Raw genomic sequence first — 18750 nt, forward strand, 5'->3', positions numbered from 1 at the left:
ATTTCTGGAATAATTGGACTAGATTTAGATTCTGATTCTCATTAGCTTTTTTTTCTTTTACTTCTGGCAAGTTATTAAATCTTCTTAGATTTGCATTTTCTTAGTTGATTTTTTATATAACATGGAAGAATTAATTATATGATATACAAAATATAGTATATTATGCATATGACATATTGGTGTATGAGCAATTTAGGATTTTGATTTGGAAATCTAAACGTGTAAATCATTATTACCTCAATGGACATTTTATTACAGAGAGATTTCCAAGAGATTCAGTAACAAACGTAGGATACTTTATTAACCAGGTTAATATAGCCACAAACCTGAATACAGAACTCTTATTACTAGAAATAGATATTGGTGTAGCAGAATCAAAGCAGAACAAAAAAATTCTACTCTGATTATGACTACTGTTTCAAGCCAGCCTGTGATACCTTAAAAAGAAAACTAATGGAAAAAAGTGAGGATTAGGGAGCCTGATATTTAAGAAGGATTTAAGAAGTAGCAGGCAGAAGAAAGTTATTTTTTTTTTTTAGGTGCTGTCTCCAATAGTTTTGTGATCCCTTTTAAAGGGACTCAGCCATATATCTCCCAACCTTCTTGGAAGCTTATTCTCTGAATCTGAGGCTCAATACACTCTATCAGGGATTATAGGAGTTTAAAGTGTGGTCTTCAGACTTTCTTCCCTAAGAGGCTAAAAGTAAATGCTCACATGGTATGTACTGTTCTGCTAATAAACAGGACTTATATAATAACATTTTCAATGTTTGGAAATTGAAACTGAAGTGGAAGAATGGAGAGTTAATAAGCCTGATATCAGGTAAGAATGATTTAGGTCCCTAGTTAAAAGAGGACACTTAATCCTGGACACATCACATCTCTTTTATTCCAGTAAACATTCAGGACTTCAAAAGAGCTTTGTATTTTAAGGAATTCAGTCCTTAAAACAGAAATCTTAATTATTGCTTTAGTTATAGTATAATATTATGTGCAATTATTAATTAATATAGTTTTTCTCATGTTTTTTTTCTCCCTTTTATCTTATTCTCCTCTTTTTTTTTTTTAAGTTCTTTTAATTCCCATCAGATTGTTCAAGATTTTGATGCAAAGATATCAGGCAAATTTAAGAATGGGAAGGCATTCATTTTCTCCAACTTTACAAAACTAAACTAGATTTTTCTATAAGCAATTTCTGTTTGATTTTTAGGCCAAAAGGATTGTGGGAATAGCAGGATATACATTGGAAAGCTTTATTTTCAGATTCTTTTCTAAGTTTTTCAAGACAGAATTCACATTTCTCATCTACTACAAAGTTTTGGAACATGCTGATTTGAAGGCTAAAAATCATGAAAAAAATATAAATCATACTTCCTATAAAACTTTTAAACATTTTTCATGTTTGTTTCTAAGTACAATTTTTTACTGTAGTTATTTTTATACCTTTAACCCTATAAAAAAGGTATAAAAGTTAGATATTAAAATACTTAAGCATTCAATTTTCAGTTAGTATAAAATGACATTATAGATTCAGTTTTTAAGGAACTTAAGCATTTTTATAAAAATTCAGCAGGAAAGGCTGTTAGCTCTTGTTATTTCTTCCCTCAAAGTTTTGGAAAAGATTGCAATACTATTTTAAATGTTGAACCTAGTGCATGTGATCTTTTGAAAACCTCGGCAATACCTACAATAGCCACAAGATGGCTTCACTGCACTAAATTTTAGATGCAGTAAAAAGAAAAATAATTTTAAATTCAAGTAAATTAATTTCAAGTAAAATTGGCATTATATGCCTTATATGTGACTTCATTCTCATTCTAAACAATAAAACCTGCTGTTTCTTTTAGTGGATTATTTAAACTTTATGTAGTTTTGTTCCAGAAAAGTGGTTTATCGACACCCTTATTTACTGTGCTTTAGTTGAACACAACTTATTGCAATTATTCTGTGGAATTTAAAAACATCATAGAGCAATAGCATAAGGGGTAGGATGTGCACATGGCTACCTGGGTTCTATCCCTGACATCCTATATGGTCCCTCGAGCCTGTGCGCTGTTTTGGCCCAAAAGCCAAACTAAAACCAAAACATCACAGAACAATAATTAGAAAATACCCCTTAATAATTAAGAAACATTATACTGAGGTTCTTAAGAAACAGTTTCCCTAATCTTTGTTTTTTGCTTTTAGAGAACATAAACGAAAGAGATGATAGATAAAGATATGGAAACAGACAAATGACACTCCTGGTATTTTTTAAAAGAGTTTCTCTTCCCTTTCCATCTTTTCTTTTTACTAATAGTCACTTTTTACTGGATACATGAAATAATTTATTCATATTTATATGAAGTCTTTAGACTAGGTCTGAAATTACAGATTACCCTGCCCTTTAATTTAGAGATTAAACAAAACCCTTCAAAAATAAATGTTTTCTTGTTACAAAACTTTGATAAATGCTATGTGAATGAAATGTTCTTTATGCAACTATTAAGCAAACTGCTATCAATTCTTGAAATCCTATCTCAAATATCATTATTCTCTTGAATTTCTTGACTTCAAAAGAAAAGAATATTTACATCATCCCATATATCTATATCAACTTTTAGTATGAAACACATTTTCTCACAGTTTTAGAATATGTTACAGGAAAAGAGACACAGGTCTAAGTTAAATTTGACTTCTTATTCTACCTGTTACTAATGTGCACCACCAGTTAAGTAATTCAGCCTTTGCACTTACTCTTTCATTTAAGATATTAATATGCTTTATCATTTTTGAGACAAGGAAGTAAAAATCCTGCTATGTTTTCTGGAAATCTAGTATCTGCTAAATAACTTAAAAAATAAAAAATCTCAAGGAATACTTTATCAAGCTGTTTTTAAACATCTGTTTGTGCTGAGCTTCAAGTTTGCTGAAATTAACAGGACAGTTTCTGCTTCTTAGAATACATATATAGATAAAAATACAAACATTGTCAATATAGTGAAACAATGTTGTATTATAAATAAATACGAAGTAACAATCATGTCAGCTTGGTGAGGTGAGGTTATTTGTTGAAGTGTTTTTTTTTTTTTTTTTTTTAGGAATTGTTTTAATGATTATAAGTGAAAGAATAGTGGACATTTCAGTTGGGGATATTTAAAAATATTAGGATAAGAGGGCATATATATATGATATATCATATTCATTTTATTTTTTTATTTTGCAATTAAAATGAAAAGGTATTTTATTATACAGATGTAGAAAATAGAGCTTGACTTTTTTGTATGGATAATGGTATATGAAAAGTGTGATAGATAGTTATCGTTCTCAAAACCTGAATTCTTTTCATGTTATATGGAGAGTTTTCTTTAAGTGTGTTTGTTAGTTAACAAAATGCCCAATATTTATTGCTCAGCTTCCTTGAAATTTTCTAATGCATATGTACCTGGGACTAGCCTCACAAAGGTAGTGTGGTGAATCCTTTTCTTGTACACATTCAAGAGCAGGTTTCTATGATAATGGCTGCAACAAGTGTTCAGGGCCATCGTGGTAGATAGTAGAAAGTAGAAATATTAAATTCTTGCACTATTCTGTTCTTTTTTTGGGGGGGCACACCCATTTGACACTCAGGGGTTACTCTTGGCTATGCACTCAGAAATCGCTCCTGGCTTGGGGGGACCATATGGGGGATCGAACCACAGTCCATCCTACACACTTGCTAGGCAGACAGCTTACCTCTAGCACCACCTTCCCTGCCGCAAAATTCTTGCACTATTCTGGATCCAACTTGACTCAGCTTATGAACACTGATAACCAGCATTTCAGAATTCAGTCATGTCTAGTTAGTAATTGGAATTTTTCCTGGAAAATGGCAAATGCTCTATGAGTGGGCTTTTTCATTAATCTCTCAGTCCTGGAGCTGTTTACCAACAGTAATCAAGCCAGCTCCATGAGGTTAGATTTTCAGTGTTTTTCTTGCCTTACAGGCTGCAGACCTAGTTCTTTAATTTTTTTTTTTTTTGCATTTCAGTATACTTAATGTTCAAAATATTATGTAAATTATCTGAACTATTTAAAGTAGTATTTGATATATGTACACATATCTGTATTGGAACATCATAAAGAGGTAAGCACCTATACAAACTTGAGCCTGAGGTAACAAGTGGACCTTTAAATTAGCATTCTGCCTACTCACATGCTCTAGTTCTCCCTACAGACCCATATCAAGAAAGGAGTGTTGTGAGTTTGAGTTCAGCTTTCCTTGCCTTAAGAAATATTTGAAAAAAAAAATTCAGAGCTGTAGAGATAGCATAGCAGGTAAGGTGCTTGCCTTGCATATAGCTATGCGGGTTCAGTTCCCAGCATCCCATGGGGTCCTCTGTGTCCATCCAGAAATGATATCTGAGTCTAGACTAGAATCAGGAGCAAGGCCTGAGCACCGTAGTATGTGGCACAAAACCCAAAATGAAAAACTTCAGTTATGTATGCAACTGTTCCTAAGCAATACATTGTTTTTTATGCTTTATAAAAATAATAGTGTACTGTCTGCTTTACCTCCTTTTATGATTCAGTATTATAGATCCAACATAAGTCCATGCTACATATATTATTATTTTTCTTTTGTATATTAAGCTGAAAATATCTTACAATTTATTCATTTTCCTTTTGATAAGATATTTAGGTGTGGTTTATCTTTTAAGTAATTGATATACTGCTTTTAAGAAAAAATTATGATTTTCTTATAATAGATATTTTTAGTCACTATGAAATTACAGTTTTCAACACCTATCTTTTCACTTGTGTTCATTTCTCTCCACCAATGCTCCTCCACCCTCATTTGCTTCCTACCCACAAATCTGCTTTTATGAGGCTGTCTATACATACATATATATATACATACATACATGAATACACACACAAAAAAATTTTTTTGGGTCACACCCGGCAGTGCTCAGGGGTTATGCCTTGCTCTGTGCTCAGAAATTGCTCCTGACAGGCTCAGGGGACCATATGGGATGCCGGGATTCAAACCACTGACCTGCATGCAAGGCAAATGCCTAACTCCATGCTATCTCTCTGGCCCCACAAAAATGATTTTTATATTGTAATTTACAGTACTGTTGCCTGATAGGTTTTACATAACACTTTACCACCTTTCAGCACCATTTCCTATTTTCTGGTTAAACATAGGGAATCACGTAAGTGTTGTCCTTTCCTATTTTCTAGTCCCCTGCAGTGTCATGTTCCCTACTGAACGCCAGTTCCTTTCATTTTAAGTAAAAAGTTCATTGTAACGCAACAGAATGTTTAATGATTCTATGGAAAAGACATCAAATGAAAATATCCAGACAATATGTTCTTAATTTTTAATTTATCTAACATGAACTAGTTGATTTCATATTTTCCTATCAAAATAAAAGGCACAATATAATTTTGGTTAAGAAAAAGGAACCACTATGACATTGACAGTTGGAAATAGTCACTTTGGACAAGAATTCGGTACTGAAAGGCAATAAAGTTATAGGCATGATACCCCTCAGTAAAAATATTGCAAACTGCAGTGTTTAATAGGGAGGAAGGGAGGGAGGGAGGGAGGGAGGGCGGGAGGGAGAGAGAGAAAGAGAGAGAGAGAGAGAGGAGAGGAGAGAAGTGAAATGTTTGTAGTTAATAAGAGGTAGATAGTATAAGAAGTCAAATTTAATTTAGATTTGTCTCTTTTCCTATAACATATTCTAAAACTGTGAGGAAATTTGCTATATACAAAAAGTTGATGTAGGTATATGGGATGATGGAAATATTATTTTTCATCATATTTTTAAATTTTTATTTTATATTTTAACTTTAATTTTTGTGCCCTGCTCCTCTCTATTTTTACTTTAAAGAAAATGCATCACATAGTTGACCGTAATACTTTTGTTTCTATATAAGTGAGGGCAAAATTATTTTCAAAAAAGAGAATAGAAAAAATAAAAAAGAAAAAGGAAGAGAAGAAAGAAAAATTTTTTAAGAAAAGAAAGAAAATAAGGAAAAGAAGTACAGTATAAGCTAATTTGTGAAAAGTATTGATCTTCAATGAAGTCATTTATACAATGGCAGAAGATTAAGTAAGCCTTGTTGTTAGCTGTCCATTCTGTTAAATTGGTGTTCCTATAGGAATGCAAGCATCAAACAAATGAAGTTGTCCAGGAATTCACAGCCTGTTACTGATACTATACTTCTGTGGGGTGTGTTTTCAGCTGCCAGTATTCCAGGTGCCCATATTTGCTCCAAAAAGCCCTGATAACATCCCAAATACCGGCGTACTTGAAGTTTGGTTAGACTTGTGTCCCTAAAGAGAATTGTAGAGGAGTGTCGAGACAGACTATAGGCAAATTGGTGATTCTGGGTGATGGTTGAAGTGATATGGCTTTGGGAGGGGGAGGGTGGTTTTGGCCCACCCTCTTTTCCTGGGATTGCCAGGTTTCTCCTTGTGTGGCTGGTGTACCCATGATTTTTCACGGCTTAGTTTACATTGTTTTCAAGAAAAGAGTGAGTCAATGAATCTTACCCGGTGTGAAGATGGTGACTATCATGTTATTCTATGCCTATACATCTCTTTCACTTTCTTCCTATAAGTTTTAGAATCTAATAATCCGTTTACTAAAACTAATAAGTTGACATTTTTATTAAAATGTATGACTCTGCCGATTAAAGATAGCATATCTTTATGAATCATATTGCCAGTGAAATCCTGATAAAATAACTATAAAAAGAAGAAAAAGCCCTTATTTTTAGCATTGCCACATTTTGTAGGATAAATATTCCTAGCATGACTGATTACAAGGTATATGGAGAAGTCACTAACTCAAAACTGGCATGCTTATATGATATATTTTAAACTGCATGAGTTGACTCCATCACATCTCTTTGTATCCCTATTTAGCTTTTTTATAATTTCTAATTTTTAGAAGTACTTAGATGCTATATATTTTGTGCCTATTGACAGTAGTTTGCTCCTATTTCTGCTGAATAGCATCTTTTTTGCATAGATATACCATTTAACAGAATATTTAAATTATTTTTTCTTTTTAATCCTCATTCAAAATGTGGTATTATATTTTATTATTATTCTTGTTTGAATCATTGTATTTCATCTTTGCTTCCTGATGTCTTGCTCAGTGACAATTTTATTATTATTTACACAAAACCAGCATTAGTTTGTTAACTTTACTATTTTTTAATTTATTTTTTTACTTTTATTTTTTTTCTTTCTTTTTGTTGTACTCACCATGATATTCTTTTCCAAACTTTTTAATTCAACTCATTAATATTCCTTTTTTGTCTTATATAAATATTCTCAAGATTTTAATATCTCTTCTCATTACCTAGCTCTATGTCTAATGTTTCATACATGGTATTTTCATTAATTTTAAGTCCTAAATATTTTTAGGTTACATTAGAATGTTCCCTTTACTGTTTTGTTTTTGTTTGTTTTGTTTTGCTCTTCGGCTACACTCAGTGGCACTCAGGGGTTACTCTTGGCTCTGTGCTCACAGTTTGCTCCTATAAGGCTTGGAGGATCATACGGCATGCTGGGGATCAAAACCTGATCTGCTGTGTGCAAGGCAAATGCCCTAACAGCTGTGCTATTGCTTTGCTGCTACTGTTATAATTGAAATAATTTTTTTCTCTCTTTCCCCCACTTCGGAATAATTTTTTAATAATAGGTTTCTAATTCAATTATTGTGATGAGAGAATTTGAAGTAAATGTTAATTGTGTATGAGATTTTGTAGAAAAATGATATACATCTGAAAATATAATGTGTACTTGGGGAATAATATTACTAGTTATTAGGCATATATATACATATATAAAACAGATTCTCTCACTAGGTTTTTATTTTATGGTCTTAGGCTTTTTAATTTATGGTCTTTTATAATTACAAATTCTCATCTCGTTAGAGGCTTACATTAAAAATAAATTTCTAGTGATTCACATATTTTGCTGCTTGGATTTTTTTTGGTATAGCTATGATATTTACTTATACATTTATTTCTTGGTTCTTTTCTTGCAAATCCTGGGCACATAAATCATGAGTGTTTTTTTCTAGAAGGATTACAAGGAGCTAGTGGAGCACTTCTAACTTTAAGTGAATTAAGGATCAGTCTGAGATAAATTTAGTTCCATTTCCACTAATACAAAGCATTCAGTTGCAGTGTATCTTTCACAAAAAACAAATACACATCTCTGGAGGAAAATTCCATTTGATCTGAGATTTGCCAAAGATGATTGCATAGGTAACATTCAGAATTCTAAAATTTCTACATACCAGAAGTTTTCTTTTGTTGAATTTATTTTTCTTTTGAGTCTGATACTACTCTTAGGATAAAACAGTTCCAAAATAGCTTTCTTTAGCCAGTTATTGCCAGCTGCTCGATTTTAATAGTGAGATATGACTTCTCTTGATTTAAATTAGTGAATGAGAAAATGATTCCTTGGAACTATAAAGATGCCACCAGAACTGTTTTTTTTAGTACTCTGATGGAGGGAAGTGGGTATACTGGGTGATGAATGTAGTATTGAAATTGCACTAGAAACCATTTTAACAATATTGTAAATACTAAAGCCTCAGTCAATAAGAAAGTTTACAAAATATTTAAAAAATTTAAATAAAAATCCACAAAATGGTTTGTCATATTTACATTCATACCAACAGTAATGCACAAGGTTTCCTTTTTCTCCATACTCACTTCTACATTTGTTGTGCTAGGTGACCTTTTTAGCATATTATATATATAATATAAATATATTTATAAATATATAATTATATATAAATATGTATATAAATATATAATATATAAATATATAAATATATAATATATATAAATATATAATTATAAAATATAAATAATATAAATATATATATATAATTTCAGTTTCTATCCATTTCCTCATGTTTCTATGTTATTTTTATTTTAAAAAAATCACTTTTATTGCTTTTTGGGCCACCGAGCTGTGCTCAGGGCTTACTTCTGGTTTTATGTTCAGGAGTCACTTCTGTGGGACTATATGCAGTGCTGGAGATAGAACCTGGGTCAGCTGTGTACAAGGCAAGCACCTTACCCGCTGAATATCTCTCCAGCCTTGTTTCCTTTTTCTCTTATTTTGTATGGTAAGGATTTTATCATATACTCATCATTGAATTTCAGACCAAACTATTTCAGGTTGATCTCATCTCTAGATCCTTATCTTAATTATGAATGTAAAGTTCTCCAGGATATATACTTTATATTTTGGTTTAGATAGGTAATCACTGACTCTCTAGTAGTATCTTTGGCAGAGCTGTGGAATTTATATCTGTATTTTCCAGATATAGAAAACTTGAAATATGTCCCACTGTAATAATTTAATATTTTTATTTTATTCCTTTTAAATTAGGTTAAATATAAGTGTAAATAGTCAGCTGGTTGGAGGAATAGTATTGACCTGCACATATGAGATAGTAGTGTTAGACTAAAAGAACTGATAGTAGGACAACAAAGAAAGTAGTAAGCATTACAATATAAAAAAAACTGTTGATCATTATAATAAACACTACTTTGTGATCATAGCAAAGTTAAAAATTCATACTGAATTATTTATACTCAGAAAGATTTTGAATTTGTTGCAATTGGATTTTTTTCTATTAATGAAAGTTGATCTTTTAGTCTCTTTACATTTAAATTTATAACAATTTATCATTTGCAAACAAAATTGGTAAATATAGGGGGCTGGAGCAATAGCACAGTGGTAAGGCATTTGCCTCGCATGTGGCCAATACAGGGCAGACCCTGGTTCGAATCCCGGCATCCCATATGGTCCTCTGAGCCTGCCAGGAGCAACTTCTGAGCATAGAGCCAGGAGTAACTCCTGAGGACTGCTGTGTATGACCCAAACACCCCCCCCATTGGTAAATATAGAATTTAATTGATGTTATATTTTCTCAAGAAATTAAGTGTGAATGTCAATATTTTATACAGTCTATTAAAGTATAAATTAATGTGCACAAAATTTTATTTAAAACATAATGTATACAGTATTAGCAATATAAAGTATTTATAAAAAGTACCTCTTCATGCTAAGTTTATTTTTTTAGGCATCTTATGTAACTTCCTTATGTAATATTTATACATAAGACTTACTATATAGTTTAGTTCAGCGTTTTTCAACCACTGTGTTCGGTGTGTCATGGAAAAAATTCCAGTTTCATCTGTAACATTAGGCTTTGGCTCACAATAGACCAATCATTAGGTTATTTCATAATAAAGTAATTATAAAATAATTTCTTTGTGTTTATTTGATTCCTATTTTACATATTCCTACTTTACATAGTCAATATTGGTACAGAGTTAATTTTTTTTAACATTTTTTAATAGTGGTATGCCTCGTAATTTTTTTCCTGAAAAAAGTGTGCCTTTGCACAAAAAGGTTGAAAACAACTGGTTTAGTTCATCAGTTTTATTTTTGTTTTTGATTGAATATAGCCAGAAGGGACATTTGTTTTCTCTAATCTCAGCATATATAAAATAGTAGCATTAAATTAAGTTTTTTAAAACTGGAAATATGAAAGTAAGTAAAGTATAGCTTGTTGTTTTTGAACTTTATATAGTTTGTTTTGGAGGATTGTATTCTTCATTTGTGCCAGCAGAGGGTGTACTTTAAATTTGGTGGCTTTGAACAGCAAACATTTGTTCCTTTTATTGGTTTCTTTTATCCTTTTATCTGCTGTAGTTTTTTTAATTATATTTTTAAAATTTCAGAATATCTTTAAATATAGGAAAAAGGAGAGAGACAATATATAGGAGTTATTTAGAACCTATATGAATAAAAACATCTAGAAATATAATATTTTTCCTAGAGCTTTTTCTTTACTGTCTAAAAATTGAATTATTAGTATTATTAGTAAAAACTTAATAAAATTATTAGTATTATTAGTAAAAAGTCCTCAGGATCAATTGAAATTTTATTTTTAAGTATTAAAATTCTAATGTATGAAATAAAATTTTAGTTTATATCTTGTTTAATGAGAATGATTATAAATCATAAAGTATGAACATCCATATTTTATAGTATGCATGAAGTGTAGTATTGAAAAGAGTTATATTATAAGTAAAAACAAAGCTTTGTCTGGGGAGTAACATTTGTTCCTTTTTGTTTCACAGCTTGAAGGTCCCTGTGTTTTGCAAATTCAAAAAATTCGCAATGTTGCTGCACCAAAGGATAATGAAGATTCTCAGGCTGCACCAAGAATGCTGCGCTTGCAGATGACTGATGGTCACACAAATTGCACAGCAGTAGAATTTAGTTACATGTCAAAAATAAGGTGATTGTCATTTTAGTTTTTGAAGTGCTTTTGAAGGTGGACTCAGCATACATTTTGTTCTTTAAATTTTGAAAAGGAGGAATGTATTGTTACATGAATTTTTTTAAAATGTGAAGAATTTGTATTTTTGTTATATCTTTGTAAAAATAAAGAAGGTTTATATTCTCTACAGTTTTGATTATAAAATTATATAAATTATAAAATTCGAGATTAAGGTTTTTTTGCATGAAACAAAATCTGAGTTTTTCAATAAATTTTGTACCATTCAAAAACTATGCAGATCATAATTTTTAAGTATATTATGTTTTCTTTTTCGACATTTGGAAATGGCTGTGTCTATCACACTAAGTGTTCTAAGAAAGTTTTATAGGCAGAATTAAAGATTTACAATTTTAAAGATTTGAAATTTTATAATCGTTTCTTAGAAAATAATCATAACTTGAGAAACTCAGGCCAACCCACATCTTAAGAGAAAAATTAACTTTCTAAGGAAAAGTTTTTCAAATTCTTTTGGATATTTTTATGAGATGCTTTGAAGTCAAGCCTCTTGGAATTGTGCAAAGCCTGAGAACGAAAGGAAAGTTTCTCTTTTATTCTCTTTGCCCTAATGGGATCAATTAGAATTATTTTCTGAGATGGTAAATTTTACTGGTTACTGAAAATGTTTACTATTGTTGTTTTTATTGTTTTTAATGATGTTAGTCATTTTATATAGTCCTGTTTTCTTTTTTTGGTTTTTGGGTCACACTCGGCAGTGCTCAGGGGTTACTCCTGGCTCTATACTCAGAAATCACTCCTGGCATGCTCAGGGAACCATATGGGATGCCGAGATTTGAACCACTGTTCTTCTGCATGCAAGGCAATTGCTCTCTCTCTCTCTCTCTAGCTCCTATATAGTTCTGGTTTTTTTTTTTTTTTAATCCTCTGAATCCCTTTGAATGTTTTCTTTTACTGCAAACCTTTCAATCCTGCTACTTACCAGAATTTAATAGACATTTAGCATCCATTGTGCTCCATCTCCTTTATCTGATTGATGCTAAAGATGCAAAGTCAAATAGCTTAAGGTTTAGCTGAAATATTTTATATGCTAGTATTGCAGACACATAGGACTTTACATTATAAAGCCAATATGTATAAACTGAAAGAATTAGGAGTCCAGAAAATTGTCTCTAATTTGGGGAGGGCTATGAATAGGACTAAAAATATAAATAGGTTTTTAGTGAGACTGAGAGGAGTAGAAAGATTCCAAATTTTTGAAGAAAGCCCCCTACTAGGAAGTTTACCAGTGAAGTGACTAATATTACAATAGATATCAATAGATCATCTTCTGATTTTATTGTTATAATTTCCCTAAGGTAAATGAAAACACAAGATGAGTCCATAAGAGAAGGTCCCTTTTTTAATGGTGTCTTTTGTTGAATTTGCAGCTTGATAGTGAAAAAAATATTGTCACTTGCTTATTATTGATCATTGAAGTAGTGTGACTGATATGTGACTTTATTGATGTAAGAAGTTCTTTTTAGAACTTTTATGACCAAAAACATAATGCAATTTTAATTTAGAATTGTATTTCCTTAGAGAATACACTTTATAAAAATATATTTCTCTATAAGATATCTTATGAGAACTGCTCTTACATGTGAACAATTGGAAAACTTTGGTAAATGATTATCTTAAATGGAAGGTAAAAGAACTTACTATGGAGGGAAGTCTGGAGAAGGCATAGGATGTGTTAAATTATCTGGGGTACTTTATTGTACTTCCCTGTCATACCTACCTCCTGCCCCACGTCTCATTGTTTTTTTGTTTTGTTTTAAATTATAGTATAAAGAGGGTAAAGACATTTTGAGGTGTCAGTAAAAATAGTAATAAAACCAAAATGCACTCTTTGAATAAGTATTAGTTATGGCCCAGACGGTGATGTAGTAAAAATTATGTATAAAGTTTAGCACCTACTTATTCTTTTGTAGGAGTTGAACAATATTCTTACCTGGTGAGTAGAATTCTTTATTAGTTATCTTTATGAAATTGTATGACCATCCTCAAATAATTGACATCTTTGTCTTCTCAAACTGTTACAAAGAGTTTAAAAAAGTGTTGTCATTTTATACATAAATGAGTTCTGATTCATTTGATTTTACATTGGCTTTTAGTTTAAAATGTCAAATTCTCTTGTGATTTCCAACCTATTTTTAAGGCCTTATGTTATCAATTAATTAATAATTAAATAATTATCAATATCACATTTTATCATATTTGTACATCGAGTAATTTTTCAGTTTTTCCAGTTAGGCCAAAAGTGATTTTGAAGAACACATTTAAATGATGTAATACATATAATACGCAAGTAATTTCTATGGGGTTAAGAGTTTGTAGATTAGGATCCAAAATGTTTGTTATTTTTTTTTAATTTAGCCCTCAAATAATGGTTGGAGCATTAGTAAAATTTTGATTGTCTAGAATTAAGAAAAACTTTACATTGTATTCATTATCAGTTATTGCTAAACTTGATATCTGATAGGCATTGTATAGTTAGTACTTTTCATTTTACTTTAGAATAAATCTAGAAGACAAAGTGCATATCTTCTATTGTTTTTATAGCCAAAAGATTGGTTGGAAATTCTGCTTTTTTTTTTTAAAGGGTGTAATATTTGTCCCTAACCGTATACTAGCCCATTGATAAAAAAAATATTTTAAACTTCCTATGTTTCACAACAGTTCACTCATCTGATCTTTAACTATATGGTTAAAAAATAAAAGCATTATTTTTGTGGATAGTGGTAGCTTAAAATTATATAAAGTATAAAGTATTATTACTATTCAGGTTTTTTTGGTATTAAAATTTAATTTTGTAAAATAATCTTTGCAGCACACAAATCTTTTTTTTTTTTAGGATATAACACTTTATTAGGTGCCCTTTAATGTATCCTTTTTATTAAATACTTCTAGAGGCTCTGTAGAAGTACATGTAGTAAAATTTAATTACATATATTTATTTAAATAGTTTTGAAATTATTTGCTATTTATTTTGCTATAACATATATCTTGTAGTATAGACAAAGAAGTCTTGTATATCCATCAGTTAGATTATCCAAATTTTTACATTATGCTATATTTTATACCCCTTGTTTTCTATGTGTATATAATGAATAATATTTCATTAGCTTTTTTCTTTTTTTTTTCTTTCTTTCTTTTTTTTTTTATTTAAACACCTTGATTACATACATGATTGTGTTTGGGTTTCGGTCATGTAAAGAACACCACCAATCACCAGTGCAACATTCCCATCACCAATGTCCCAAATCTCCCTCCTCCCCACCCGACCCCCGCCTGTACTCTAAAACAGGCTCTCCATTTCCCTCATACATTCTCATTATTAGGACAGTTCAAAATGTAGTTATTTCTCTAACTAAACTCGTCACTCTTTGTGGTGAGCTTTACGAGGTGAGCTGTAACTTCCAGCTCTTTTCTCTTTTGTGTCTGAAAATTATTATTGCAAGAATGTCTTTCATTTTTCTTAAAATCCATAGATGAGTGAGACCATTCTGCGTCTTTATCTCTCCTTTGACTTATTTCATTCAGCATAATAGATTCCGTGTACATCCATGTATAGGAAAATTTCATGACTTCATCTCTCCTGACAGCTGCATAATATTCCATTGTATATATGTACCACAGTTTCTTTAGCCATTCGTCTGTTGAAGGGCATCTTGGTTGTTTCCAGAGTCACAGCACACAAATCTTAAGGGAGGAAATATAATCCTTATATTTGTATAACATGGATGGCATGTTGAGAAAGCTTTTTTCAAGAATTATTCTATTTATCTTTACGAGAGAAATGTATGATTTTTGTTATCTACAACATGTTTTAAGTGGAAACTTAAGTTTATTTTCCACTAATATACAAAGTAAGAATATTGTGTCTGGTTTTCTGACTTCTTCCGTAGTGATTGATCTATTTATGTTCTTTAATCAGTCTCCTAAGAAATTGTTTCTTATTAATGCATTTTGAAGAATCTGACTAAGTTATAATAGATAGTAAATTCCATTTTAAGGGAGGAGCTTTAATGTATTTAACTTTTCTTTTTCTCCCCTTTTACTTTAGCCTGAATACTCCACCTGGAACTAAAGTTAAACTCTCTGGCATTGTGGACATTAAAAATGGGTTTCTCCTCTTGAATGACACAAATACTACAGTTCTTGGTGGTGAAGTAGAGCACCTTATTGAGAAATGGGAGTTACAAAGAGTAAGTGAAAACTAAGAAGATCTTGAATTTTGAAAACACTATATAGTTTTTGTTGCATTAGAAAAAAATTTTTTTTGATTTTTTTAATTGAATCACTGTGATATATACAGTTACAAAGTTGTTTATGATTGTTTCTTAGTCTAATAGTATTCCAATCCCAACCCTTTCCTACCACCTATGTCTCCAGTATCCTTCCTGCCACCATTTCCCCTTCCCAGCCTGCCTCTGGCTACAATTATTTATTTATTTATTTATTTATTTATTTATTTATTTATTTATTTATTTATTTTGGTTTTTGGGTCACACCCAGCAGCGCTCAGGGTTTACTCCTGGCTCTATGCTCAGAAATCACTCTTGGCAGGCTTGGGGGACCATATGGGATGCCGGGATTTGAGCATGCATGCATGCAAGGCAAACGCCCTACCTCCATGATATCTCTCCAGCCCTGGTTACAATTTTTAAAGTGGAACTTTCTCTCATTAATAATAAAATTAGAGTGCAGAGAATGTAGCCCTGTGATCTTTATAGAAATTATGTTCTTTTGTTTAGGCACAACATTCCTCTAAAGCACAAGCTCCAAAACTTGTGTTGTCTGTATTCTACTTTTTGGGGAAAAAAAAAAACCTCACCCAATGTCCCCCTCTTTCAGTCTATGTGAACAAACAGAACATATATACCCCTAGGTGCACCTTTACCTGTTATAGCCCCCTTGGAGTGTTTTGTGTCTTTCAGGGGACAATATCCCCTCTTTGGAAAATACTACTTTAAAGCATTTTTATTTGAGTATATACTCTTGAAGTTTTTCTGTCCCTTACCCCACCCCAAGCTTGGGATTGAATCCAAGGCCTAACACGTGCAAGACAAGTACTGTACTGCTGAGCCACCCTTCTGACACTGTTGAAGAAATTTTTAACTGTTTTATTCTACGTTTGCAACTTGGTAAATACTTCTGAAATTATATAAAATATGTTATGTTAGGGGAAATGAAAGGTCTTTGTCTTATCATTAAAGTAAAGGTCAAAAGTTTTATATAATCTGAATTAATTTATAGAAGTTTTTAATGTGAATCTACTAAAATAAATGAAAAATTGAAATGTTTTAAGTTAAAATTTAATTTAAATTAAAATGTTCTAAAATACATTAAAATGTTTTATATTCCTAATACAAACTTTGTTTTATGACTCACTATTTTTACAGAGGTTGTTAAAACACAACAGAAGCAATATTGGAACTGAAGGTGGACCACCTCCTTTTGTGCCTTTTGGACAAGTAATGACTTTCATGTTGATTATTGACAAATAAATTTTAGTCAGGAGAAAAAGGGTTTTATTTGTATTTCAATTAAAGCTGTTTTGTACCCAAAATAGTCATTAAGAGACCATTTTCATATTTATATGAAAATAAAAAACACAGAAATTTAATAATGATATTAATTTCTTAATTTTTAATTAAGATTTTTGCTATTGATTAAGAGTTGTTAAGCCAAATATTGGGGCAATTAAAGGGCATTCTTAAAGAGAGTAACTTATAACGAACTGAAATGGTCTTTGTTTTTCTTTTTTTTTCTGGTTTGGGGGCCATTGCTTAGGCTTACTGTTTGCTCTGCATTAAGGGACTGGTCAGACTTGGGGACTGTTTGGAATATAGTGGATCAAACCCAGCTTAGCTATATGGAAGGCAAATGCCCCACCTACTATAGTCTTTCTTGAACCCCAGAATTAAAATTATTATTTTAAATCATTTTCCTAAAATAAAATTTAGATTTCTTTTTAATTTGGTTGATCTTAAGTGTCCTGCTTTCAAATTGCCACATTTTTACAACTTTTCTTTTTATTTAGTAGCTATATAAAGTTACTTTATCTAATTTTCTACCTATTTTTTTAATGATTGAGACAAATTACGTTTTATGGGCTACCAACTAATGATGTAAACTTTTGGAAGAATTACTTTCTTATGAAAAACTTAATCTCCTTTGGAACTACTATAATGATTTTGTTTTTTTATTTATTTTATTTCCAGAAGTGTGTATCTCATGTTCAAGTGGATAGCAAAGAACTTGATCGAAGAAAGACATTGCAAGTTACTATACCTGTCAAACCTACAAATGATAATGATGAATTTGAAAAGCAAAGGACTGCTGCTATTGCAGAAGTTGCAAAAAGCAAAGAAGTAAGAAATTAAATATTTTAAAATATTTCCTTTTTTATTTAGATAACTCAATTATTATTGCCTTTTCATGTAAGGTAAGTAACTTTTTTAAAAGAAGACCATTTGACATTTTTTGCATACTCCATTAGTAGAAAAGATCTTAGGAAACATGAAGCCTTAAACTTGTACATTTTTGCTTACATGTTATTTTTCTAAATCTCCATGATGCTTCAATTCAGTTATGTTAGCAACCAATTCTTTTCTTGGATAGTGGTTCTCTCATTGTGTCTTTTTATCGTGTTTAGTATAATGTACATTTTTTTTGGGGGGGGGGGCACACCCGGCGGTGCTCAGGGGTTACTCCTGGCTGTCTGCTCAGAAATAGCTCCTGGCAGGCATGGGGGACCATATGGGACACCGGGATTCGAACCAACCACCTTTGGTCCTGGATCGGCTGCTTGCAAGGCAAACGCCGCTGTGCTATCTCTCCGGGCCCCATAATGTACATTTTTTGTCCTATTTTTCTTAATGATAATAGTACCTGGTTTATATGACTGATTTGAAAATTAAAATTATGATAATATTTTTTTCTTCTGTTGAATGAGATCAAACACAGGATCTCATATATACAAATGCTCTACAAGTGAGCTTCATCCTCAGTTCCACAAAATTGTTATACTCTTTAAAACCTCTAAGAGATTTTATGGCACATATTATATTGTTTTGCTAAGAACTCAAGATATTTAAGACTATTGCTATGCTTCATTGCTTTCTCTGTTTTAAGGATAATAATTTAAAAAATATGTCTGAAGTAATGCAAATAGCCTACATGTAATGTGTTTGTTTTTTCTTTCTCTAATAATTGTTGGAGGGGCCAGAGTGATATAATATAGCTGCTAGTTCTCTTGCTTTGCACACAACTGACCTTTTTGATTTTTGGTACTACATATGGACCCCCTCTAACAGATCCCTATAGAAACAGGAATAATCCTGAACACAGCTGAGTGTGGCCCACCACTGCCCCCCATAATTTT

General features: G+C 31.3%; 1 protein-coding gene across 2 annotated transcripts in view; it reads left to right on the plus strand.

Annotated features, from left to right (window-relative positions):
* Positions 1–18750, plus strand: part of TDRD3 (tudor domain containing 3) — a 138580-nt gene that overhangs the window by 59149 nt on the left and 60681 nt on the right. For both annotated transcript variants that reach the window (XM_049778950.1, XM_049778951.1), the window contains exons 4-7: positions 11161–11321; positions 15427–15568; positions 16766–16837; positions 17588–17737. In XM_049778950.1, the coding sequence (XP_049634907.1) occupies positions 11161–11321; positions 15427–15568; positions 16766–16837; positions 17588–17737 (525 nt within the window). The remainder of the gene's footprint in view (positions 1–11160; positions 11322–15426; positions 15569–16765; positions 16838–17587; positions 17738–18750) is intronic.

The sequence above is a fragment of the Suncus etruscus genome, chromosome 8, assembly GCF_024139225.1.
Source record: "Suncus etruscus isolate mSunEtr1 chromosome 8, mSunEtr1.pri.cur, whole genome shotgun sequence".
NCBI classification, from domain to species: Eukaryota; Metazoa; Chordata; class Mammalia; order Eulipotyphla; family Soricidae; genus Suncus; species Suncus etruscus.